The 27,669-nt window shown below is 43.5% G+C and overlaps 1 protein-coding gene across 1 annotated transcript in view; it reads left to right on the forward strand.

Moving 5' to 3' along the window:
- The first annotated feature begins 552 nt into the window (after positions 1-552).
- galm (galactose mutarotase) overlaps positions 553-27,669 on the forward strand; it is a 71,518-nt gene continuing 44,401 nt past the window's right edge. Inside the window, exons 1-2 of the mRNA XM_068044531.1 lie at positions 553-976; positions 3,693-3,847. Of these exons, the coding sequence (XP_067900632.1) occupies positions 790-976; positions 3,693-3,847 (342 nt within the window). The 5' untranslated portion in view covers positions 553-789. The remainder of the gene's footprint in view (positions 977-3,692; positions 3,848-27,669) is intronic.

The raw sequence follows: 27,669 nt of genomic DNA on the forward strand, positions 1-27,669 counted from the left end.
TATCAACCTGCAAGTCTTTTGGCTGTGGGAGGAAACCGGAGCACCCGGAAGAAACCCACGCAGACACAGGGAGAATTGCAAACTCCACACAGGCAGTACCCAGAATTGAACCCGGGTCGCTGGAGCTGTGAGGCTGCGGTGCTAACCACTGCGCCACTGTGCCGTCCAACTACTTCCTGATATCATGATACCTCCACCACCACAAGGGCAGCAGGCACATGGGATTATACCACCTCCAAGTACCACCCCGCCAAGTCACACCCCATCCTGACATGGACATATATTGGCCATTCTTCCATCATCTTTGGGTCCGAATACCCCGGGTAAGAGCAACTTTGCCTCAAGGACTGCAGCATTTCAAGAAGGCTCACCACCACCTTTCCCAGGGGCAACTAGGGGACCAGGCAATAAATGGAAATCTTGTCAGTGAACCACAAATCCTGAGAATGAATTAATGTAAATATGGGATCTTTTTGTAAGCAACCTCTCCTCTCCTCTCCCAGACTAAACAAGGAAGTAAAGTCGACTGGTGATCAACATTGCTGCACGTCACTGGCTGGAAATTGTTTTTTTTTTGGAGCAATCGGGCGGCTGATCCTGTCATATATTTTCGGTCGAATTAACAAGGCGTTGTAAAAGAAAGTGAGAGTGTGAACGAAAAATTGGATTTGCAAAATCCGAGCGAACTTTTTTTTTACTACAACAAATATTAAGACAGGGGCTGCAACATCTGATAAATAAGGAGTGCAAAAAAAGGAGCAGGCCGACCTCGCTCTGCCGCTTCGGACTATGACCGAGGTCAGTGACGATGTGTTCGGGACGCTGCCGGACGGGAGGCTTGTGCACCGGTTCACGCTGCGTTCACACCTGGTGACGCTGAGAGTTCTGTCCCTCGGCGGCATTGTGACCAGTCTGGAGAGCAGGGACAGGGACGGGGAGCTCGCTGACATCGTGCTGGGGTTCGACACCCTGCAAGGTGGGCGCATTGGCATTCAGACTCCTCACCAACATCCCCCACATCCCGGACGGGAAATTCCTTAGTCGTGTTTTATCAGCTGAGGCCAAGCCTTCCCTGCAACCCTTTGTGTGTTGATTCTGCTTCTACCACCATTCGTGGCAGTGAATTCCAGACACCCACCACCCTCTGGGTGAAAAAGTCTTCCCTCATGTCCCCTCTAATCCTTCTACCAATCACCTTAAATCTGTGCCCCCTCTCCGCTAGGGGAAACAGGTCCCTCCTGTCTACTCTATCTAGGCCCTTCATAATTTTGTACACCTCAATCTAGTGACCCTTCAGCCTCCTCTGTTCTAAGGAAAACAACCCTAGCCAATCCAATCTTTGCTCATAGCTGCAACTTTTAAGGCCAATCCTTGAGAGGCAGGTTCGGCCACAAGTGTCGCACGTGAAGCTGCCAAGTGATGCTGAATTGTTTTTGACGTTGGCGCCTGTTGCCAAGCTGCTGTAGCAATTGGTCATCATGGTAGCGCATACCAGACCACAGGGTGTGAAGCCATTTCCTTCTTTTGCCAGCTAGTGATCCCCAAGTGCGATAGTCAACATTTAGGGCCTTCATGTCACGCTTGGAAGCATCCTTGAGGCGGAGCTTAGGGTGCCCACTGGTCGTCTGGCCCTGGTTACCTCACCATACAGAAGGTCCTTGGGTATGTGACCGTCTTCCATTCTGCGAATTTGTCCGATCCACCAAAGCTTTTGATTAGTGCCAACACGCTTGGGAACTCTGCCTTTGAGAGAACTCCTGCATTGGTGATTTTTGTTCTGCCAGGATATACCCATAATGCACTGCAGACAGCAAAGATGAACATTTTGAGCTTCATTTCCTGGTAGCTGTAAGTCACCCATGTTTCACAGCCATACAGCAAGGTGCTGAGAACACAGGCCTTGTAAACCATCAGCTTGTTCCTAAGGGTCAGCTTGGTGTTATCCCATGCGTGTTTCGCGAGTCAGCTAAAGGCGGTAGCTGCTTTCCCTAGGTATGCATCGAGCTCTGGGTCAAGGGACAGATTGTCACTGTGGACCAAAGATAGCAGAATTTGCTAACTTCCAATGGGTGTTATTTAGTGTGGTCATAGGCAGAGATGCAACACCTTTTGGAAGAAGGGTGCGAGGGATAGGCCAAATAATTATAGGCCGGTCAGTCTGACCTCGGTGGTGGGTAAATTGTTAGAATCAATTCTGAGGGACAGAATAAACTGCCACTTAGAAAGGCACGGATTAAGCAGGGATAGTCAGCATGGATTTGTTAAAGGAAGGTCATGTCTTACTAACTTAATTGAGTTTTTTGAGGAAGTAACAAGGAGGATTGATGAGGGTAGTGCAGTGGATGTGGTCTACATGGATTTTAGTAAGGCATTTGACAAGGTCCCACATGGCAGACTGGTCAGTAAAATGAAAGCCCACGGGATACAGGGGAATGCGGCAGGTTGGATCCAGAATTGGCTCAGGGACAGGAAACAAAGGGTAGTAGTCAATGGATGTTTTTGCAAAAGGAAAGCTGTTTCCAGTGGCGTTTCACAGGGCTCTGTGTTGGGTCCCTTGCTGTTTCTGGTATATATTAATGATTTGGACTTAAATGTGGGAGGCATGATTCGGAAATTTGCTGATGACACAAAAATTGGCTGTGTAGTTGATAGTGAAGAAGATAGCCATAGACTCCAGACAGATATCAATGGTTTGGTTGAGTGGGCGGAAAAGTGGCAAATGGAATTCAATCCAGAAAAGTGTGAGGTAATGCATTTGGGGAGGGCAAATAAAGCGATGAAATACACAATAAACGGGAGGATATTGAGAGGGGTAGAAGAAGTGAGAGACCTTGGAGTGCATGTCCTCAGGTCCCTGAAGGTGGCAGGACTGGTAGATAGAGTGGTGAAAAAGGCATATGGAATGTTTTCCTTTATTGGCCAAGGTATACAATTCAAAAGCAGGGATGTAATGCTGGAACTGTATAAAATGCTGGTTAGGCCACAGCTGGAGTATTGTGTACAGTTCTGGTCACCACATTACAGGAAGGACATAATTGCTCTGGGAAGAGTACAGAGGAGATTTACAAGAATGTTGCCAGGGCTTGAAAGTTGCAACTTTGAGGAAAGATTGGATAGGCTAGGGTTGTTTTCCTTAAAACAGTGGAGGCTAAGGGGTGACTTAACTGAGGTTACATAATTATAAGGGGCCTTGATAGAGTGGACAGGAAGGACCTGTTTCCCCTAGCAGAGAGGTCAATTACCAGGGGGTACAGATTTAAGGTGATTGGTAGAAGGATTAGAGGGGACATGAGGAAAAACTTTTTCACCCGAGTGTGGTGGGTGTCTGGAATTCACTGCCAGGAACGGTGGTGGAAGCAGAAACCCCCAATTCTTTTAAAAGGTACCTGGACATGTACCTGAAGTGCTGTAACTGGCAAGGCTATGGACCAGGTGCTGGAAGGTGGGATTAGATTGGGCAGCTAGTTATTTTTCCCCCGGCCGGCAAGGACACGATGGGCTGAATGGCCTCCTTCTGTGCTGTAATCTTTCTATGGTTCCAAGTAACTTTTTTAGTGGAGGGGAGGAAGCTGTGATGAAATGGTTCGGGGGGGGAGGTAAAGTGACAGTGTAATTTGTAGAAAACATCAAATTGTTGTGAAGTCACAAGTCCTGCACTCCTTGGTGATAACTTGTTTCAATTACGTTTACAGGCTATATTAACAAGCATCCCTACTTTGGGGCAGTGGTTGGCCGTGTTGCCAATCGAATTGCAGAAGGGAAATTCAATATTGATGGGAAGGAATATCAGCTGCCGATTAATAATGGGCCTAATAGTATACATGGTGGATTGAAAGGATTTGACAAGGTAAGGCAGATGTATGACTTTACTGACCAATGAAATAAAACAATTCAGTTATGTGGAGAGACTAGAGAAGCTGGGATTATTCTGGTTAGAGCACACAAGGTTAAGGGGAGATTTGATACAAATGCTCAAAATTGTGAGACGTTTTGATAGAACACATAAGCAGAAACTGTTTCCACTGGTACGGTTGGTATCTCGAGCACACCGATTCAAGATAATTGGTAAACGACCCAGTGGGGAGGTGATTTATTTTTTGGTGTAGCAAGTTATAATCTGGACTGTGCTTCCTGAAAGGGTGGTGGAAGCAAATTCAATAGTAACTTTCGAAAGGGAATTAGAATATACCTGAAAAGGAAAAAAATTGCAGGACTATGGCAAATGAGTGGGGGTTGATACTAATTGGATAACTTAAAGAGTTGATACAAGTACAGCGAGCCATAAAATTCTATGATTCTATATTAAAATAATTTACACTTTATATTGTAAGTATGACACTAAAATCTAAATGTTAGATTTGTGCAAGGAACTGTACATTCTAACAGACAACAACAGCAACTACTTGTGTTTTTATTGTGCCTTTAACAAAATAAAACATTCCAAGGCACTTCACAGGAGTGTTATAAAACAAAATTTGACACTGAGCCACATGAGGTGATATTAGAGCAGATGGCCAAAATCTTGGTCAAAGAGAGAGGTGTGATGGAGTGCCTTAAAGGAGGAAAGTGAGGTAGAGAGCCGGAGAGGTAAAGGGAGGGAATTCTAGAACTTAGGGCCTAGGTATTTGAAGGCACAGCCATCAATTTTGGAGGGTCCACCACCGAATGTTGCAGACTGGCACATTCCAAGGTCCAGGACCACGTGCTGAGGGACGCACTAAAGCTTGGGGCAGCCGCAGCAAAGGCTGACTGGGGAAAGACCACAGTGTAAGGTCCCCCCACCAAGCTGAACTGAGGGGCTGGATCCGTGGGAAACCCCTTGAACTGTATCGGGAAAATTTTGTGTGCTGTAAATGTAAAAATGTATATGGCATGACAATGAAATGGAAGGGTTGTGAGGCAACCTATGATTGTATAGAAGGAAACTGATCACCTTTGCACTGTTTGTATTTTTTGACTTGATGCTGTTTTAAACTGTTTGGGAATGTAATATTTACAGATTTTTATGAATAAAGTATATTTTGGAAATAAATAAAAAAAATCAATAGTGGAGGAATTAAAATTGGTGATGCTCAAGAAGCCAGAATTAGAGGAGTGCAGATATAAAAAAAGAAAGACTTGCATTTATATAGCGCCTTTCACAATCACCAGACATCTTTGAAGTGCTTTACAGCCAATGATGTACGTTTGAAGTGTAGTCAGTGTTAATGTAGGAAACCTCAAAGGTTTGTGGGCTGGAGGAGATGACAGAGATAGGGTGGGGTGAGCCCACGGAGGGATTTGAAAACAAAGATGGGAATTTTAAAATCAAGGCATTGCTTGACTGGCTGCCACTTTAGGTCAGCAAGCACAGGGGTGATTGGTGAATGGGACTTAGTGCAAGTAAGGGCGCAGGCAGCAGAGTTTTGGATGACCTGAAGTTTATGGAAGGTAGAATGTGGGAGGCTGGCCAGGAGTGTGTTGGAATAGTCACGTCTAGAGGTAGAAAGACATGGATGAGGGTTTCAGCAGCAGATGAGCTGAGATGGGGGCAAAGTTGGACGAGGTTATAGAAGTAGAAGTAGGTGGTCTTAGTGATGGCACGGATATGTGGTCAGAAGCTCATCTTGGAGTCAAGCACCACACCACTACTGTGAACAGCTTAGATCAGCCTCAGACAGTTGTCACAGAGAGGGATGCAGTTCGTATTGGGGACCAAAGACACTGATTTCAGTCTTCCCAATGTTTAACTGGAAGAAATTTCTGCTCATCCAGTTCTGGATGTTGTCAAGTCGTCTGATAATTTAGCCACAGGAGTTGGGAGAGGTGTTGGTGAAGTAGTGTCATCGGCGTACATGTGAAAATTAGTGCTTTGCTCTTGGATAATGTCGCCAAGGGGCAGAATGTAGGTGAGAAATAGGGGGAGTCGAGGATAAATCCTTGGGGGACACCAGAGTAAAGGTGTGGGAGCAGGAAGAGAAGCCATTGCAAGTGATACTCTGGCTACCATTAGATAAATAAGAATGCAACCAGGCAAGTGCAATTAGGGATTGGCAACAAATGCTGGCCTTGCCAGCGATGCCCACACCTCATGAAAGAATAGAAAAAGGTTCCACCAGCTGGACGACAGAGGAAAGGCATTGGAGGAGGATGGGTTGGGCAACTGTGTCAAAAACTGCAGACATATCGAGAAGGACAAGTAGGGAGAGTTTACATTTGTCACAGTCACATGGGATGTCATTTGTGACTTTGGTATGAGCCGTAACAAGGTGGAAACAAGATTGGAGGGATTCAAACATGGAGTTCTGGGAAAGATGGGCATGGATTTGGGAGGCAACAACACGTTGAATGACTTTGGAGAGGAAAGGGAAATTGAGGGGGAGTAGTTTGCAAGAATGGTAGTTTCAAATTTTTTTTTTGAGAAGCGGGTGATGATGCCAGATTTAAAGGAGAGAGCAGCAATACCTGAAGATAGAGAACTGGTAACAATATCAGCTAACATGGGGACCAGGAAGGGAAGTTGGGTGGTCAGCAGTTTAGTGGGAAGAGGGTTGAGGGAGCAGGAGGTTGGTCTTGTGGAGAAGAAAGGACGTGAGGGGAGATAGAGAATCTAGAGAAAGATGCGAGTTCAGGGCTGGAGCATAGGGACCTTTATAGAAGAAGTTTGGCCCCTAGGGCTAGTGGAAGGGAGGCAGAGGCAGCTGATCAGTCTTAATAGCAAAGAAGTTCATTTATAATTGAAACCAATATTTTACATGGTGGAGGACACTATAAACATCCCGACAATAATAGATGAGCAAGGTGTAAATGGGAGGGAGGAACTTGTAACAATTTCTATCATGAGGGAAAAGGTGCTGGGCAAACTGATAGGACTAAAGACAGACAAGTCGCCAGGACCTGATGGCCTGCATCCAAAGGTTTTAAAAGAAGTGGCTGCAGAGACAGTGGAGGCATTGGTCATAATATACCAAAACTCACTGGATTCCGGTAGGGTACCAGCGGATTGGAAAACCGCTAATGTGACACCCCTATTCAAGAAAGGAGGGAGACAGAAAGCAGGAAACTATAGACCAGTTAGCTTAACATCTGTCATTGGGAAAATGCTGGAGTCCATTATTAAGGAAGAAATAGGACATTTAGAAAAACATAATGCAATCAAACAGAGTCAACATGGTTTTATGGAAGGGAAATCATGTTTGACAAATTTGTTAGAGTTCTTTGAGGATATAACAAGTGGAGTGGATAAAGGGGAACCGGTAGATGTAATGTATTTGGATTTTCAGAAGGCGTTCGATAAGGTGCCACATAAAAGGTTATTGCACAAAATAAGAAATCACGGTATTGGGGGTAATGTGTTGGCATGGATTGAGGATTGGCTAACACACAGAAGGCAGAGAGTCGGGATCAATGGGTCTTTTTTAGGTTGGAAACCCGTAACTAGTGGGCTGCCACAAGGATCGGTCCTAGGTCCTCAACTATTTACTATCTATATTAATGACTTGGAGGAAGGGACAGAGTGTAGTGTATCCAAATTTGCTGACGATACAAAAATAGTTGGGAAGACATGTTGTGATGAGGACACAGAATCTGCAAAGGGAGATAGATAGGTTGAGTGAGTAGGCAAAAACTTGGCAGATAGAGTTCAGTGTGGGAAGGTGTGAGGTCATCCACTTTGGTAGGAAGAATAAAAAGGCAAATTATTATTTAGATGGAGAAAGACTACAAAATACTGCAGTACAGAGGGGTCTGGGTGTTCTTGTACATGAAACACAAAAAGTTAGCATACAGGTGCAGCAGGTAATTAGGAAGGCAAATGGAATTTCGGCCTTTATTGCTAGGGGGTTAGAGTTTTAAAATAGGTAAGTCTTGTTACCACTGTACAGGGTGTTGGTGAGGCCACACCTGGAGGACTGCGTACAGTTTTGGTCCCCATATTTAAGGAAGGGTATTTTAGCATTGGAGGCAGTTCAGAAAAGGTTCACTAGGCTGATTCCTGGGATGAAGGGGTTGTCTTATCAAGAACGACTAAGCCAGTTAGGCCTTTATTCATTGGAGTTTAGAAGAATGAAAGGTGATCTTATTGAAACATATAAGATTCTAAGGGGGCTTGACAGGGTAGATATTGAGAATATGTTTCCACTAGTGGGGGAAATGTCAAACTAGGGGACATAGTTACAGAATAAGGGGTCACTCATTTAAAACTGAGATGCGAAGGAATATCTTCTCTCAGAGGGTGGTGAATCTCTGGAATTCTCTGCCTCAGAGTTGTGGAGGCTAGGTAACTAAATGTATTTAAGGAGGAGATAGATAGATTTTTGAAATCTTGGGGAGTCGAAGGTTATGCATTGCCAGGCCTGAAAGAGGAGTTGAGGCCGAGGACAGATCAGCCATGATCTTATTGAATGGCGGGGCAGGCTTGAGGGGCTGAATGGCCTATTCCTGCTCCTATTTCTTATGTTCTTCTGAGTTCCTCTCAGTTATTGTTGGAGGTGAGGATGGGAGAGGGATTTAAGAAGATGGTTTGCAGTAGAGAAAAGAAGCTGGTGGTTATCTTTGCATTCCAGGATGATCTTGGAATAGTGATGTTTTAGCAGATGAGAGCAGGACCTGAGTGCTTTATGCAGTCCAGCCAGGTCTGGCGGTGAATAGGTAAAACTGTTGTCGGCCATGTCCGTTCATGTCTGCATCCCTTGGACTTAAAGGAGTGGAGACGAGGGCCGTACCGGAGGAGTGACCAAGGTGAGAGGGAGTAATGGTTTCACTGGGGACTAAGGTATTAAAGGTGGAGGTGAGGGTGTGTTGAGAAAATCATTACTTGCAGAAATGTTGTGGTGAACAGAGGACCAAAGGCTAGATAGTTGGGATTGTGAAAGTACAGTTGTAAGTGAATTGGGGGTTAGTTTTCTTCAAGGGCAACACAGAAGGAGGTAGTTAGTGATGCAAGGATGTGATCAGAGATGGCCTTATCTGTGATTGCTACAATGGGAGTAGCGAGGCCTTATGACATGGCAGGGTCAAGGTGCTGGCCATGAATATGGATTGGGGAATTTCCATGGAGGGAGAGATGAAGGGAGGGTAAGAGAGACCATGATGAGTTAAGATAGAGGTTGAAACCACCAAGGATGAGAAATCATTTGGTGCAGAAGCTGAGGGAGGAAAGCAATAAAGAAAGCTTGGTGAGAAAATTTTTATTGTACTTGGGTGGGTGGTCGTGAAAGAGGATTTTGAATTGGGAGGTAAGAGAGGTGGAACAAGGTGAGATGCTCAAAGCAGGAGACAGTGCCAGAGGAGTATGGGGTTAAGCCATGATCTGATCTGGTGTTGAATGCCACACTGCCCCTGCAACAGACTTGATGGGGCAAGTGGTGGAAAGTATAGCCAGATGGGGAGCCATCATCTTGGGGGAAGGTGTCATCACTCCTCAGCCAGATTCTGTCGAGGCCATGATATCGATGCTATTATCCACAATAAGCTTACGGATGGCAAGGGCCTTGTTCACAAGTGAACAGACATTCTGGAGGGAAATGCGGAGATGGGCAGTGAGAGTTGGTCCACTGGCAGAGCCAGTGGAAGGGGTCAGTTGCGTAGGAAGGAGTTGGCACGATTAGCCCCCAGCGGCGCACTGCGGCGGAAGTTTGGTGAGAGAACAGAATGGGCAGTTGCGGTTGCTGCTCGTAATGAGCTAGTGCCGAGTGCCTCGATGAGCCTTTCTGAGGATGCCGAGAAAGGCATAGAGGGAAACTGTTGGCTTATCTCAGAGGGAGTCATGCCTGGGATGGCAGCAAGTGAGCAAGAAGGTTGAGGAGTACTGAAGGATTGGGGTATGAATTTGGGAAGGCAGAGTACCTGAAAGGGGAGATGTGAAAGGAGGCATGACAATAGAAGAGAGGTTTAAGAGGTGTAAAGAGCAAATAAGTTAAAAAATAAAGAAAAAACCTAGAATTAAAAGTGATGGGATTGGGTTTGGATCAGCAACCAAAATGTGCCTGTGAATGGACACTGGGAAAACTCAAGTTGTATAGGCCTGGTTACATAGTAATTCGGCCACATAAAAACCTGATAGTAAACAGGAAATGGTTAGGAGACATTAGGAGGGAAGATGTTTAAGAGGATGTTACTTCATATCTTCTAATAAGCATGGAGCTATTTTCTGAGTCTGGGTAACAAACACCAATTCTGTGGTCAAGTGGAAAAGACTGATTCAGTGTTGTAACACCATGTTCTTTTTGACATGGTTACTGGAATGTTAAAATTAGCCTTGATGGATTAAAAACATTAACCAAGACAATTAATGGGGAAAGAGATAATTTATTTAAGTAGGCCAATCATTCTGTGATATTCTCGTATGTATTTACACCATCTGCATCATATTTGTCATTGGTTTTGACTGAAGAGACTTGTCCTACAAGGAGGAGAAACTGAAGTTTAACCAATTTAGCCATCTGCACAGAGTCAACTAGCTGGGTGGGGATGGGGGAAGAGCAGATCCTAGGGTGGGGTGGGCGATGTGAGAACAGGCTCCACTTTAATTAAAAATAAAAAGTAACCCTTTCTGAGCGGCCTCCTTGGCGGAAAGGTTAGGCCTTTCAATGCTTGGAGAAAGTGGGATTAATTCCACTTCTGGATGTTCCTCCCATTTTTGTTGCCATGAAAATTGCACCCTGGATCCTACAGCCAGCATAGAACCACCAATTTGCATATTTAAACAGCATTCTGCCTGTTTTGGGCAGGAACAATAGGCACATCCACCTCAAAATTGAATCAGGCAAGCACATAGTTGCACACGTTCTTCACCAGACCTCTAACTGCCAATCACCTAGAATCATAGAATGGTTACAGCACAGAAGGTAGTTACTTGGCCCATCATGTCTGTGCCGTCTCTCTCAGAGCAACTCGCCTAGTCTCACTCACCTGCCTTTTCCCTGTAGCCCTGCTTTTTATTCTTTAGTTAATTATCCAATTCTCTTTTGAAGACCTCAATTGAATCTGCCTTCACCACACATTCAGGCAGTGCATTCCAGATCCTAACCATTCGCTGTGTTCAAAAAAAAAAGTTTTTCCTCATGTTGCTGTTGCTTTTTTTCAATCACCTTAAGTTGGTGTCCTCTGACTCTCAACCCTTCCACCAATGAGAACAGTTTCTCCCTATCTAATCTATCCAGACCCCTCATGATATTGAATACCTGTATCAAACCTCCTCTTAATTTTCTCCTTTCCAAGGAGAAAAGCCCAAGCTTCTCCAATCTATCCACATAACTGAAGTTCCTCATCCCTGGAACAATTCTCATGATTTTTTTCTGCACCATCTCTCATGCCTTTGTTGTGATCCCTGTGGAGACCACCAACAAATCAAAAGAATCAAATCCACCAGCTGACCCCAATTTAGGAGATGAAAACCAAACGGATAAGATTTCACATTTATATATTTTATTTTAACACTCAAACCAAAATCAACATAAATTAAACATGAATTAACAGTTAAATTATAGTTGATTGTGAAGGTTACACATTAGCTATTAGATGAAACAAAGATTATCTCAAGTCCTTTGGCAGTCCTTTTAGCAAGATGACGCCGAAACGTCACAAAATCCTTCAGGTCTTCGAATTTTTCAAGTAGATCTCCAGATCCTGTCACCCAAGATGCAATCTTGATGGCAGTTTTTCTGCAATCCGAACCCCACTGATGCCACCTCTACCAAAACTGCGCAGCCTTCTGGAACTTCCATGGTTTTGCTGGTGGTGTTGCATCACTGGTCACGCCTTACATAACTCTCTTTAAGGCACCGAAAACAACGGTAGCAACTTGTATTTTCCAAGGGTCAGCTCCCAGAAAACAGGTTCCAATTCAAAGAGCTTGTTCTTTTAAAACCAACAGCTCCCAGCTTGTTTCAGTTCCGTAGCCCTGGGAAACTTTTTAAAAACAACCCCTAGCTTTGCAGCTGGCTTCCAGCTTCCAGAGTGTTCTTGTAAAACTGAAACCTAAGTTCCAATCACATGCGTCTGGTTTAAAAAAAACCTTGTTGTGTTAACCTGGTTCTGAGCTCCCAGAGCAGAGTCTGTTTCCCATGGTAGGGTTGACTAAAACTAGAGGGCATAGATTTAAGGTGAGAGGGAGGAGGTTTAAAGGGGATCAAAGGGGTAAATTTTTCACACAAAGAATAGTGGGTATCTGGAATGAGCTGCCAGAGGAGGTGGTGGAGGCAGGAACAGTAGCAACATTTAAGAGGCATCTGGACAGGTATTTGAATGAGCAAGGCATAGAGGGATATGGAATTAATGCAGGCAGGTGGGATTAGTATAGATAGGCATTATGGTCGGCATGGCTGCAGTGGGCCGAAGGGCCTGTTTTTATGCTGTACGACTCTATGACTCAATAATATTGAAGTTTTTAGTTGCATTTTCAAATCAAATTCATAGCACCCAACAGGTCAGCTGCACAGAATGCAGTCTGCATACGAGGACTCCATTACACCTTCTCATCCTTCCTGAAGTGTGGTGCCCAGAACTGGACACAATGCTCCAGTTGAAGCCAAACCAGTGTTTTATACAGGTTTATCATAACTTTCTTGCTTTTGTACTCCATGCCCTATTTATGAAGCTCAGGATCCCATATGCTTTACTAACTGCTTTCTCAACCTGCCCTACCACCTTCAAAGATTTATGCACATTTCCCCATAGGTTCCACTGCTCCTGCAACTCACTTTAGAGTTGTACCCTTTATTTTGTATTGCCTCTGCTCATTCTTCCCACCAAAATGAATCCCCTCACATTCCTCTGCATTGAATTTCATGCCACTTGTTTGACCATTCCACCAGCCTGTCTATGTCCTCTTGGAGTTTATCACTATCCTTACAATACTTCCAAGTTTTGTGTCATCCACAAATTTTGAAATTCTTCCCTGTATACCCAATTCTATGTTATTAATCTATATTAAGAAAAGCAGGGGTCCTAACACCGACCCCTGGGAAACCCCACTATATACCTTTCTCCAGTCTGAAAAAACAACCGTTCACGACTCGCTGTTTCCTGCCACTCAACCAATTTTGTATACATGCGGTTACTGGCACTTTTATTCCACCATCTCAAACTTTGCTGAGAAGCCTGTTATTTGGCATTTTATCAAATGCCTGTTGGTCATGCACACATATCAACCGCATTACCCTCTTAAACTGTTTCTGTGACCTCATTAAAAAAAACTCAATCAAGTTGGTTAAATACAATTTGCCTTTAACAAATTCATGCTGCCTTTCTTTAATTAATCTGCATTTGTCCAAGTGACTGTTACTTTTGTCCCAGATTATCGTTTCTAAAAGGTTTCCCACCACCAAGGTTAAACTGACTGACCTGTAGTTGCTGGGCTTATCCTTACACCCTTTTTTGAACAAAGATCTAACATTTGCAATTCTCCAGTCCTTTGGCACCACCTTATTGAAAGATTGGATGATTGGAAGATTATGGCCAGTGCCTCTGCAATTTCCACCCTTACTTCCCTCGGTATCCTTGGATGCAACTCATCTGGTCCTGGTGACTTAACAACTTTAAGTACAGCCAGCATTGCTAATAGATCCGCTTCTTCAATTTTTAGCCCATCCAGTGTCTTAACTACCGTCTCTTTCTCTGTGACTTGGGCAGCACCTTTTTCCTTGGTAAAGACAAATGCGAACGACTCATTTAGTACCTCAACCATGCCCCTTACCTCCATGTGTAAATCCCCTTTTTGGTCCCTAATCAGCCCCACTGCTCCTCTTACCACCTTTTTACTATTGTTATGACTGAGGCGGGAGCAATGCACTGTCAATTCAGTTCCATCGCTCCACAGGTCGCAGCATATTATTCAAGTTTTCCCACCCAATTGGAAAAACAGCCAAATTAAACACTCTAGTAACCCACAGAATAAAACCGATCAAACCAGGTATCGTTGGACAACAACAAATTAACTATTTGTTAAACACTAAATCTTAAACACTATTAAGATAAATCTATGGCAAAAGAGCTTATAATTTATTATTTTAACCTAACTTCCCCATTCGCAAACATACACTCAAAAATAATAGTTAACTGGATTCTTTTTAAAAAATTATGTTTTTAACAGTTAGCTGTTTCTTAAGAATAAATAAATAAGTAAGTCTTTGTGCGTTATATTCCTGTTGGGGGAGGTATGCTAATGTGAAAGTAATCAAATGCCCTTCGAAGTCTCCACGCGGATTTGATGAAATAGTCTCTTCAGTAGATAGGCATTCAAAACACTTCGGCTGCAGCAGGCATCAGGACTACCAGCAAATTCCAGAAAATATAACCAGTCAAGGGAGATTCAGTCTTGAAGCAAATACTTCCTGGCTTGGAAGTATAGAAAAAGAGTTTTGCTACCTTCACCAATACAAATGGTCACTCCAAAAAAAAAAAACGTTTTTTTCTCCTTAGGCAATTAACTTGGCCTGTAGCTCCTTGTAGAATTTCTGCTGAGAGAGAATAGACTGCTCTTTTCAGTAACATGACTCGCTGGTGGCTGGTTCAGACTGTTTTTTGCTAGTTTTATACACAGTCAAATCGAAACATTATACCATGTGACCTCTGTCTCCTTCTGTGACTTAAATAACATGTGCAGCTGGCACACTGTGCCTCAGAAATCCAAAAGCTTCTCTTCCTGTCTTAAAGGCACACTGTTTCAAACAGAGTCTTAAAGGCATACTGTTTTAATCCAAGGAGAAAATAAATATGGTTTTGTGAGACTATTTATATGCCTATAGAAGACTTTGGCATTCCATTTTATGTTAGCTGTCAGTCTCTCCTCACACTCTCTGCTTTTAATTGATTTTTTTCACTTCCTTTCTGAACCTTCTATGTTCAGCCTGGTTCTCAATGGTATTATTCATCTGATATCTGTCACATGCACCTTTTTTCTGCTTCATCTTACTCTGTACCTCTTGCATCATCCAGGTAGCTCTGGATTTGTTTGACCTACTTTTTTCCCCTTGTGGGAATGTACCTTGACTGTACCCGAATGCTTTAAAGGCAGCCCATTGCTCCGTTAAGTTTTGCCTGCCAGTCTTTGATTCCAATTTACCTGGGGCAGATCTGTTTTCACCCCATTGAAGTTGGCCCTCCCCCAGCTAATTATTTTAACATGGATTGCTTGTTGTCCTTTTCCATAGCTACCCTGAACCTTATGATATCACGATTATTAACCCCTACTGATATTTGATTCACTTGGCCCACCTCATTCCCAAGAACCAGGTCCAGCAGTGCCTCCTCTCTCATTGGATTGGAAACATACTGCTGTAGAAAACTTTCCTGAACACACTCTGGAAACTCTTGTTCCTCTCTGCCCTTTACACTATTACTATCCCAGTCTATATTAGGATAATTAAAGTCCTCCATTATAACTACTCTATAATTCTTGCACCTCTCTGTAATTTCCTTGCAAATGTTCTCCTCTATATCTTTCCCATTAGTTGATGTTTCTCAGATGTGAAATGCACAACTGCAGTTGAAAAATCCCTGCTTTGCTGACTCTTACCCCGCTTTACACATTTTTAACAAAAGTTTGAAACTATGTTCAATCTCTGGATTAATTTAACCAACTTCCTGACAGCTGAAAAAATTTGTTGCAAAACTATGTCAAGAGAAGCGTGGTGGTGTAAATTCAGTGTCTCAGCTGCTCCACTTGCTAGTTTGAACTTTCGGTTGCTGGACCCCTTAACAATGATGGAATTAGGAATTAAATGTCAAATTGTTCTCCCCTTGCCCCTGTTCATTTAGCTGAGATTAGTCTCTGTACTTTCTATATTCTGCTGCAGCAGCAGTTTGGTTTGTTAGGTAGCACCCATCTAATGGAGCAGCTGTTAAGGTACATGTAGAAAAAAGAGAGACTTACATTTATATAGTGTCTTTGAGGAGCACAGGATACCCCAAAGAACTTTACAGTCACTGAGGTACTTTGGAAGTGCTGTCACTGTCATAATGTAGGAAATGCAACAGCCAATTTGCACCCAGCAAGACCTCACAAAGTACAATGGGATAATGGCCAGCTCATCTGTTTCAGTGATGTTGGCTGAAGGATAAATATTGGTCAGGACACTGTGGAGATCTCCACTGAAGAATGCAGCAGAGCCTGCCCTGTTAACACAGTTTTTGATGTTTTCTGGTCATGCTCAAAGACCTGTACTTGCTCCAAATAGTTTCATGTGGCATCCAAAAGGCCACAAAGCCCACAATTAAACCAGATCGAGCACATCATAGAAAAATAATGGCATTAAAGACTGACAGCTCCCCAGAATTTGATAGTTTCCACCCTGGGGTTTAAATGATAGTCGGTGAGGAAATTGCAGATGCATTAGCCGTTATTCAAAGTACTCTTGATTCAGGAATTGTCCCTTTAAATTGGAAAATTACAAATATAACTCCATTATTTAAGAAAGGTGTGAGAGAAAACCCAGGCAATTATAGACCTATTAGTCTAACATCAGTTGTGGGGAAGTTATTGGAATCTATAATTAAGGATGGAGTGAGTGAGCATTTAAGAGAAATTTGAACTGATTGGAGAGATTTGTACAAGGATTTGTACAGGGTAGATCATGTCCAATTAACGTAATTGATTTTTTGAGGAAGTAAAGCAACCAAAGTTATAGGGCAATCTCTATGGATAAAAATCAAAATATTGCAGATGCTGGAAATCTGAAATAGAAACAGGAAGTGCTGGAAATACTCAGCAGATGTGGCAGCATCTGTGGAGAGAGAAACAGAGTTAACATTTAGGTCGATGATCTTTCATCAGAACTGGCAAAGGTCAGAATTGTAATAGGTTTTGAGAAAGTGAAAGGGAGTAGGAGTAAGAGGAATGAAAGGGAAGGTCTATGATAAAGTGGAGGGTCATAGAATGAAAGGCAAAGGAAGTGCTAATAGCTGTAGTAAAAGACAAAGCATTTATCCAGAGAGAGTGGCTGGAATTTTTCGTTGGGCCGGAAGCCCTGTCCACTGGCTGAAAAGTCGGTGGCAAGCCCGCCTCCGTCGGGCCTGGGGAGCCAGACCGGGATTTTCCGCTCCCCAGGCCTGTAATTGGTCTTGGGTGGGAATTCCACCTCCTTGAGGCAGAAAGTCCCGCCTAATGGAGCAGCTGGCCAGTCAGTGGGCTGGCAGCTCTTTGTCCCAGGGAGCGGTGGCCACTGCTGGGACTACACCCAGCCATCACAAGCAAGATGAAGGATGGCCCTGGAACTAAGGTAGGTTTGTAGGGCCTCGCCGGGGACAATCAGTCGGGCCCAGGAGAGGCAAGGGAGGGTTGGTTAGGGGATGCGAGGGGAGTGTTGTGCGTTGGGGTAGTTTGAGGCTTCGGGGGCGGCCTCCATGGGGCACCGGGTGCCTGTTCAGGAGAGCCCCCCACCAGTCCGCAAGAAGGCAGCCTGGTTTTACCAGACGGGGTTTTTGAGGCTTCTGACGTCTGGATGCCAAGGGTAAAACACCCACAGTGGCGGGCGGAGGCCCTTAATTGGCCACTTATGGACTTTGATTGGCCTGGGGCAGGCGGGTCATTTCTCACTTCCACCGCCCGTGTAAAATTACAGCGGGGGGGGGATGGGGTATGGGGTCGGGAATGGCCCCTCCCCCCCCCCCCCCCCCAGCTCCCACTCAATTTTACAACCCCTCCCCCGCCACCAACCCACTTGTTTGGGGGAAAAAGAATTCATGGCAGAATAATGAACAGCTCTGTCTGAAAGCAAAAACATGAAAGACATGTTTAAGACCAGCACATGGTAAAGAAAAACAATCAAAATGGGGGTCGTGGTCTGAAATTATTGAACTTCGTGTTGAGTCCAGAGGGCTGTAAAGTGTCTAATCAGAAGATGAGGTGCTGTTCCTCAAGCTTCACCGGAACGCTGCAACAGGCCGAGGACAGAAATGTGGGTGTGAAAGCAAGGCGGTGAATTAAAATAGCAAGCAACCAGAAGCTCAAGGTTATGCTTGCAGACTGAGCAGAGGTGTTCAGCAAAGTGGTCACCCAATCTGTGTTTGGTCTCCCCAATGTAGAGGATACTGCATTGTGAGTAGCTAAAACTGTATGCTAAATTGAAAGAAGTACAAATAAATCGCTGCTTCACCTTGAAGGAGTGCTTGGGGCCGTGGATAGTGAGGAGAGAGGAGGTAAAAGAACAAAAAGGAGGTAAAACCTCCTGCAATTACATGGAGAGGTGGACCAGGGTGTCGCGGAGGGAACCATCCCTTCGGAATGCTAACGGGGAGGAGAAATGTGTTTGGTGATGGTGTCACGCTGGAGGTGGGGGAAATGGCAGAGGATGATCCTTTGGATGTGGAGGCTGGTGGGGTGGAAAGTGAGGACAAGGGGAACCCTGTCATGGTTCTGGGAGGGAGGCGAAGGGGTGAGAGCAGAAGAGTGGGAAATGGGTCGGTGCAGTCGAGGGCCCTGTCTGCCACAGTGGGAGGGAATCCTCAGTTGAGGAAAAATATCAATGGATGTAGTTTCTGGAAACTTCTAGAAGGCACTTGGTTAGGTTCATCATAAGAGACTGTTAGCTAAAATTATTCATTTGATTAGGAGATTTGTTAGATGTTTGGAGACAGAGAGTAGGGATAATGCCTATGTATTTTAATTGGAAGGAAGTAACTGGTGATGTCTGAGAAGGATTAGTGCTGAGGCCTCAACTATTCACTATATTTATTAATGACTTGGATAATGTAATAAAGGGTTATATATCCAAGCTTGCCAATGACAAAGATTGGTGACATGGTAAGTAGTTTGGACAAGAGCATAAACTTACAAGGCAGCATTGATACATTGGGCAAAGCTGGCAAATAGATTTCAATGCAGGTAAGTTGAGGTCGTCCCTTTTGGACCTAAAAAACAAGAATAGATCTGAGTACATTTTGAAAGGTAAAAAGCTAGGAAATGTAGAGGTCCAAGTAGATTTTAGGGGTTCAGGTACGAAAATAATCAAAACGACTAGTGGAATGATAGCCTTTGTAACTAGAGGACCAGAATATAAAGAGAAGTTTTTCTACAGCTATCCAAAGCCCTAGTTAGACCACATGTGGAGTACTGTATACAGTTTTGGGCGCCACACCTTAGAAAAAATCTGTTGGCCTTGGAAGAAGTGCAGCATAGATTCACCAGAATCTTTCCCGGAGTTCCAGAGGTTGGATTATCAGGAGATATTACATAAATTAGGTTTGTAGTCCTTGGAATGGAGAGGCTAAGGGGTGGTTTAATTGAGATTTTTAGGATTTTGAAAAGAATTGATGGGGTAGATAGAAATGTTTTCTGCTGGTGGATTGCTCCAGGACAAGGGACATAATCTTAAAATCAGAGTGAGGCCATTCAAGAGAGAAGTTGGGAAAAACTTCTTCATGCTAAGTGTGGTCGAAGTATGGAACTCTCTCCCTCAAAAAGCAGTAGATGCGAGCTCAGTTAATAATTTTATGATAAATAGGTTTATGTTAGCCAGGGGTATTAAGGAATATGGAGCCAAGTTGGGTGGATAGATGATATAGATCAGCCATGATCACATTGAATGGCAGAACATGCTTCAGGGACTGATTGGTTACTCTTGTTCCTATGTTCCTAAACCAGATCGAGCACTCAAGGGCACCAGATTGAGTGCCGAGTCAAACCAAATTTAACACACTGGACCTGGCCATAGTGAATCCCTCTCCATTCTTATCCCTAATGCTAATGGGTAAGTGCGATGTAGGTTTGCAGAATACTGTTGTGCTTCTTCAGTGGCAGTGCAGGGGGCATGAAGGTGCACGTGCAGTGTAACATGTCAGCAGCAAGATAGAAGAATTATCTAGCCTTTATTTTGGTGTTTTATTCCTGGAATCCTTTTGTAGCATTTGTTCTATATAAAGAGTGACAGGGTAGCAAAAAATACTTGTGTCAGGCCATAATACCTGTGGCTTTGAGACACGCTGATAGGTTAAATTTATAAATGCAATCAATGTGCTTGAGTTCACTTGCAAAGCAGAAACATGTACGTTTGTGGAAAATAGGCTGAACTCTTCACCACCTTGCCTTGAGCGAACACAGTTTCATGCAAACCAATACGGAAATAGGAAATTGCAGCAGAATGCGCTTTAACATTGCACCACTGATAGCAGATATGCTGTAATCCTGCTACCTATGACACTTTGCAATATAGAAAACTCAAAATTTGCAGACCCAAATTAGTATAACTCTCAAGCTGCCACCAGGTCAACATTGTAATTAGATTCTATCTGTTTTAACAATGGGAATTACAACACAGGAACAAGTTGTTCGATCCAATCAGTCTGTGTCCACTTGAGTAGTATTCCTAATCGCATGTGCTTGCCCTGTTCTAATATCTGCCTTTCCTTCAACTACCCATCTAAAATTTTGTTAAGTATTAACGTAATCTCAAAATTAGGTCAGTTAGGAATGAAATGAGGAAGCACTTCTTCATGAAATGATTAGTAGAACTCTCTCTCTCCCCAAAAGGCCAAGGTGGTCCATTGGAGCTTTCAGGAGTGAGATTGATAGATTTTTGTTGGGGGTGAAAGTATCAAAGGACATGCAGCAAAGGTGGGTAAACAGAGTTGAGGTACAACAATGGCCTGCATTTTTATAGCACCTTTAATGTAGTAAAGTGTCCCAAGGCACTTCACAGGAGCGTTATCAAACACTATTTCAGATCAAGCCACATAAAGCGATATAGGGACAGATGGCCAAATGCTTGATCAAACAGTTAGGTTTTAAGGAGGGTCTTTTAAAATCATAGAATGGTTACAGCGCAATTGGAGGCCATTCTGCCCATCGTATTCGTGCTGGCTGACTACAAGAGTGCCACTCCCTGGCCCATTCCCTGAAGCTCTGCAAATTTTTTCTCTTCAAAAGGAAATTGGACAATTTTCTGAAATCCATGTTTGAATCTGCCTCCACCACACACTCAGGCAGCGCATTTCAGATCCGAACCACACACTGCCTTAAAAAAAACTTTTTTCCTCATGTCACCTTTGGTTCTTTTGCCATTCATCTTAAAGGAGGAAAGCGAGGTGGAGAGGTTTAGGCAGTAAATTCCAGAGATTAGTGCCTAAGCAGCTGAAGGCATGACCGCCAATGCTGGAGCGATAATAATTGGGGATGTGCAAGAGGCCAGATATGGACGAGCACAAGGATTTTGGAGGGTTCGGCGCAGGAGGAGGTTTCAGAGATAGGTTGGGGCGCAGCCATGGAGGGATTTGGAAACAAGGATGAGAATTTTAAAATTGAGGCCTTGCTGGACTGGGAGACAGTGTAAGTCAATGAGCACAGGAGTGATGGGTGAATGTGAAATGGGAATTACATGCAACTTAGGATATGGGCAGCAGAGTTTTGGCTGAGCTCAAATTTATGGAGAGTGGAAAATGGGTAGGCCAGCCAGGAGAATATGGGAATTGTCAAATCTAGGGAAAGGGATTGATGAGGGTTTCAGTAGCAAATGAGCTGAGGCAATGGCAGAGTCAGGCTATGTGAAGGGCACAGAACGGACAAAATTCTTGAACTGTGTTCAAGAGAACATTTTTAGCCAGCATGTAACAAGCCCAACAAGAGGGGGCGCAATTCTAGATTTAGTCTTCGTTACTGAAGCTGGGCAAGTGGATGTAGTAACAGTGGGTGACCATTTTGGAGATGCTGACCATAATACAGTTAGTTTTAGCACAATCGTGGAAAGGGACAAAGATAAAACAGGAGCAAAGGTTCTAAGTTGGGGGAAGGCAAATTTTACAAAACTGAGAGGTGACCTGGCGAAAGTGGACCGGATATAGCTAAAGCCTGGCTACCCGACCTGAACCCAACTACATGTGTCAGGTTCAGGTCGGGTCTGTATTCGGCATCCAGCATTCAGGCTCGGGTCGGGTCGGGCTGGACTGTACTGTTTTGTTTTGTATTGTTTTTGTTTTAATCTGTGATCTTTTTCTGTTTCAAAAATATGTTTGTTATTTTCGGGTCGAGTCGGGCATTTAAAAAAATTAAAGGACTCGGGCACAGGTCGGGTTCTGGTTGGGTTTTAATTTTATACCCGAGCCAAGCTTTAGATACAGCTACTTGAAGGAAAATCAAGAGCATTCAAGAGCAAGATATACGGGCACAGTATAGACATGTCCCCACAAAGATTAAGGTTGGTACTGCCAAATCTAGAGCCCCCTGGTTATCTAAAAGCTTACAGGGTATATTAAAGCAAAAAAAGAAAGCTTATGATGATCACAAATATCTTAATACTTTAGAAAGCCTAGAGGAGTATAGAAAGTGCAGGGGTGAAGTAAAAAAGGAAATTAGAAAAGCAAAGAGAGGACATGAAAAATTATTGGCAGGTAAAATCAAAGAAAACCCAAAGATGTTTTATCAGTGCATCAAGAGCAAGAGGATAACTAAGGAAAGGGTAGGGCCTGTCAGAGATGTACAGGGGAACTTGTGCGTGGATGCAGAAGATGTGAGCAGGGTTCTTAATGAATTTTTGTCTCTGTCTTCACAGAGGAAAGGGTTGTTGCAGACATTGTAGTTAGAGGAGGAGTGTGAAATATTAGATACGATAAGCATAATGAGAGAGGAAGTGCTTGAGGGTCTGACATCCCTGAAAGTGGATAAATCACCAGGACCGGATAGATTGCATCCCAGGTTGTTAAAGGAAGCCAGGGAGGAAATAACAGATGTTGGGATACTGGATGCGATAAAAATAAATAGGAGGTACTAGAAAGGCTTAGGTAATAAGTCACCGGGTTTGGATGGGATGCATCCTAGTTAGCTGAGGGAAGTAAGGGTAGAAGTTCCGGAGGTTCTGGCCACAATCTTCCAATTCTCCTTAGATACAGGGGTGGTGCCAAAGGACTGGAGGATTGCCGGTGTTGCACCCTTGTCCAAAAACAGGGTGAAGGATATATCTGGCAATTATAGGTAAGCCAGTTTAATATCTGTTGTGGGGAAGCTTTTAGAAACAACAAACCAGGAGAAAATTAACAGCCACTTGGACAAGTGTGAACAAATAAAGGAGAGCTGGCATAGATTTGTTAAGGAGGGGAAATTGTGTTTGACTTACAACAGAGAGCTCCGTATAGGAGAACACTCCATATAACCACTTTGACAATTTTCACTTTCAGGTTGATGCTCAGCCCCTTGGTTAACAGCTCCTTTCGTCTGTTGAATGCACTGTTTGCTATTGCAATTCTCGATCTTATCTCTCTTGTACATCTCCCATCTTCTGTCAGTATGATACCAAGGCATTTGAACTCAGGCACCTGTTCTAGTTGTTATCCATTTACTTTAATGTCTATCTCCAATATGTTTTTTCTCACCTTCATCCCTTTCATCTTTTTGATAATCTATATCCCATATTCCTCCACCACCCTGTTCAAGGAAACCATCCTCCATTCAAGGCCTTCCATAATGCTAGTTGTCATTGCCTGGTTGCCTGCAAATCGGACTAGATGACCGCCAACCTTTACTCCTGCCTCCACCGCTTCGAGTGACTCCTTCACCATCACCTTTGCATAGATGTTGAATAATAGGGATGCCAATCAGTGTCCCTGGTGCACGCCTCTCCCAACAATGCCTGGCTCTGACTCTTCATCTGCTACCCTCATGCTGACCTCTTGGTTCATATACAATGCTGCTATCACTCTCTGATCCAACCAGTCCACCCCTATATCTTTCAATATTTCGAGCAGTTTTGTTCATTTTACCCGATGAAATGTTTTTCATAGTCTACGAAGCAGGCATTGTCTTCCTGTCTGGACTCGATACTCCTCTCTCCCGTCACTCTTGTCACGCCTCTTGCTTCCCTCATTCACCTTCCGCTGCAAAAGCTCTACTGATCCTCTCCAAGGTATGCCACTGCCTTCACTTCCACTCTGTGAGTCAGTATCCTGAGCTTGATCTTGGATTCGTGTGCTGTGAGACTAATGTCCGGTATTCCTCGCACTTCAAGGTGTTTACCTTTTTTCTCAAGCGGGATCATGATACTTTTTATGAAGTTGGTTGGCCATTCGCCTTTCATATAAATAGTCATGCCAGGGCTGCCCTAATGCCTTCCTTCCTTTCACACCGAGTGCCTTTATCATCTCTGCTGGAATTGCAAGAATCAGAAAACACTGGTGGGAGTAGTTTATAGGCCCCTAACAGTAGTTATTGGACAGAACATTAAACGGGAAATTATTTGAGCGTATAAAAAAGGTAATGTATTAATTGTGGGAGACATTAATCTGCATATAGACTGGGACAATCAAATTGGCAAGAGTGATCTGGAAGATGAGATTGTAGAATGTTTTCAGGACAGTGTCTTGGAGCAATACGTTGTGGAACTGACTAGGGACAAAGCTGTTTTAAATCTAGTATTGTGTAATGAAGCAGGGTTAATTACTAATGTCATAGTAAAAGATGCATAATACCATTGAATTCCATGTTAAGTTTGAAAGTGACATACTCCAATCACAAACAAGAATCTTAAACTTAAAGCCAATTACATAGGTATGAGGGGAGAACTGGCTAAGGTAAATTGGGTCAATAGACTAAAAGGTATGGTGGTAAATGAACAGTGGGAAACCTTTAAAGAAACAATGCAAAATATTCAACAAAAATACATTCCATTGAAAAACAAAAACTCAGCAAGAAAGGCCCATCTGTGGCTCACTCAGGAAGTTAAGGATAGTAGTAGATTAAAAGAAGTTGCAAAAAAGAGTAGCAAGTCTAAGGATTGTGAGTGTTTTAGAAACCAGCAAAGGGCCACCAGAAAGTTGATATAAAAGGAAAAAATAGAATAAGTAAACTAGCCAGTAATATAAAAACAGATTGTAAGACCTTTTATAGGTATATAGAAAGGAAGAGAGTAGCTAAAGTAAACGTTGGTCCCTTAGGAGCAGAGACAGAAGAAATTATCATGGGGAATGAGGAAATGGCAGAGGCATTGAACAAATATTTTGTCTGTCTTCACAGTAGAAGACACAAGTTTCATACCAGAATAGATAGTAACCTAGGGGCTAAAAAGAGTGAGGAAATTAATATCAGCAGAGAAAAAGTATTCGAGAAACTTAAGGGACTAAAATCTGACACCCTGGGACGTGATGGCCTACACCCTAGGGTTCTAAAAGAGATAACTGCAGAGATAGTGGATGCACTAGCTCTGATTTTCCAAAATTCCTTAGATTTGAGAATGATCCCATCAGATTGGAAGTTGGCAAATGTTACACTGCTTTTCAAGAAAGAAGGGAGAGAGAAAGCAGTGAACTACAGGCCAGTTAACCTAACATGAGTCATTGGGGAAATGGTGGAATCTATTTTTAAGGAAGTCTTAGCAATGCAATTAGAAAAGCACAGTATGATTAGAACAAGTCAACATGGTTTTAATAAAGAGAAATCCTGTTTGACAAATTTATTAGAGGTTTTGAGGATGTAGTTAGTAGGGTAGATAAAGGGGAGCAAGTAGATGTAGTAGAACTGGATTTCCAAAAAGCATTCGATAAAGTGCGACACAAAAGGTTAATAGGCAAGATAAGGGCTCATGGAGTTGGGGATAATATATCAGCAAGGATAGAGGATTGGTTAACGGGCAGGAAGCAAAGAGTGGGCATAAATGGGGCATTTTCAAGTTGGCAGGCAGTGAATAGTGGAGTGCAGCAAGGATCAGTGCTGGGGCCTCAGCTATTTACAATCTGCATTAATGACTAGATGAAGGGACAAAGAGTAATGTATCTATGTTTGCTGGTAGGTGGAAAACAAAGCTGTGGGGAGGACACAGAGAGGCTGCAAAGTGATATAGACAGGTTAAGTGAGTGGGCAACAAGATGGCAGATGGAGTATAATGAAGGGAAATGTGAAGTTATTCACTTTGGTCATAAGAATAGAAAAGCAGAACATTTTTTAAAAGGTATGAAACTTGTAAGTGTTGATATTCAAAGAGACTTGGGTGTGCTTGTACAAGGAATGCAGAAAGTTAGCATGCAGGTACAGCAAGCAATTAGAAAGGCAAATGGCATGTTGGTCTTTATTGCAAGGGGATTGGCGTACAGCAATAAAGTAGTCTTGCTACTATTGTACAGGGTTTTGGTGAGACCACATCTGGAATACTGTGTGCAGTTTTGGTCTCCACATTTAAGAAAGGATATACTTGCCTTGGAGGCAGTACAGTGAAGGTTCACTAAATTGGTCCCTGGATGAGGAGGTTGTCCTATGGTGAGAGACTAAGTAAATTGGGCCTATATTCTCTGGAGTTTAGAGAATGCAAGGCGATCTCATTGAAACGTACAAGATTCTGAAGGGGCTGGTTAGGGTAGACACTGAGAGATTGTTTCTGCTGGTTGGGGAATCTGAAGCATGGGGGCACAGTCTTAGGATAAGGGGCCGATCATTTAGGACTGAGATGAGGAAAAATTGCATCACTCAAAGGTTGTGAATCTTTGGAATTCTCTACCCCAGAGGGTTGTGGATGCTCCATCATTGAATATATTTAAGGCTGGGATAGATAGATTTTTGATCTCTCAAGAAATCAAGAGATATGGTGAGTGGGTGGGAAGGTGGAGTTGAAGCCTAAGATCAGCCATGATCATATTGAATGGCAGAGCAGGCTCGATGGCCATATGGTCTACTTCTCCTCCTATTTCTTGTGTTCTTGTGCTGGGATGCCATCTGTACCTTCTGCTTTCCCTGATTTTAGTATCCTTTATGGCTGCCTCTACTTCTGTCATCATCACTTTTAGGCCTCTACTATCCTGATGTACTGTTTCCTGCGCTTCCATTGTGATGTTGTCCAGTTTTTTGTTTTTAGCATAAAGGTGATCTGTGTACTCCTTCTACCTCTGCTTGATGTCTGTGGGTTCAATCAGAAATTATCCATCTTCACTCAGGATACCCTTCCATTGCTTTCCACCACGCTGATGGCTGCAGAGTGATTTGATTCTATCATACATACGATCTGATCTCCCTCTACGATCCGTGGACTTCAACTCTTCGCATTGCTGTCCCCACCATTTCTCCCATGCCCTGTTGGTTGTTTTTGTTAGCTCGTTGCTGAACTTTCTATATATTACCTTACTCTGTGTTCACATTTTTCCATTTCCTCCTCTTGTCCGTTTTGTCTATCATCTTATCTGTCACCCATGGCTTCTTCATCTTCCTGTGTCTGTCCGTGCCAATGTGATGTTCTGTGCTCGACAGGACAGCCTCTTTCAGCTTCACCCACTTTTCTTGCACTCCCTCCACAGCATTACACCATCCACTTACTGCTCTCTCTACACCTTCCCTGAATTGGAAGCATCCTGGACCCGTCAGCTTTTCTCAGTTCCACCGTGGCCTTTTCTCACTGCCTTGTATTCGCTTTAGCCCTGACCTTTACTTTCATGGCTACGAGGTTGTGATCCGTGTCAGCATTTGCTCCTGAACATGCTCTTGCATCCTTTATACTGTTCCAATACCTTCTCTTCACCAAGATGTAATCTATCCAAAATCTACTCGTGTCTCCTGGCGTTTTCCAGGAGTACCTTCTCGTTCACTCATGTTTGAACCATGAGTTTGCAACTACTAGCTCTTTTCTGTGGCAGAATTCAATCATCTTTTCGCCCCTTTCGTTTCTCACACCGAGGCTATATTTTCCCACTATATTGTTCTCTTTTCCCCCTTCACCAACTATGGTGTTCCAATCTCCCATGACAATGGTGCAGTCGTTGCCTATCTTCCTGTCCATAAGTTCCTCCACC

The sequence above is a fragment of the Heterodontus francisci genome, chromosome 13 (assembly GCF_036365525.1).
Source record: "Heterodontus francisci isolate sHetFra1 chromosome 13, sHetFra1.hap1, whole genome shotgun sequence".
Taxonomy (NCBI): Eukaryota; Metazoa; Chordata; class Chondrichthyes; order Heterodontiformes; family Heterodontidae; genus Heterodontus; species Heterodontus francisci.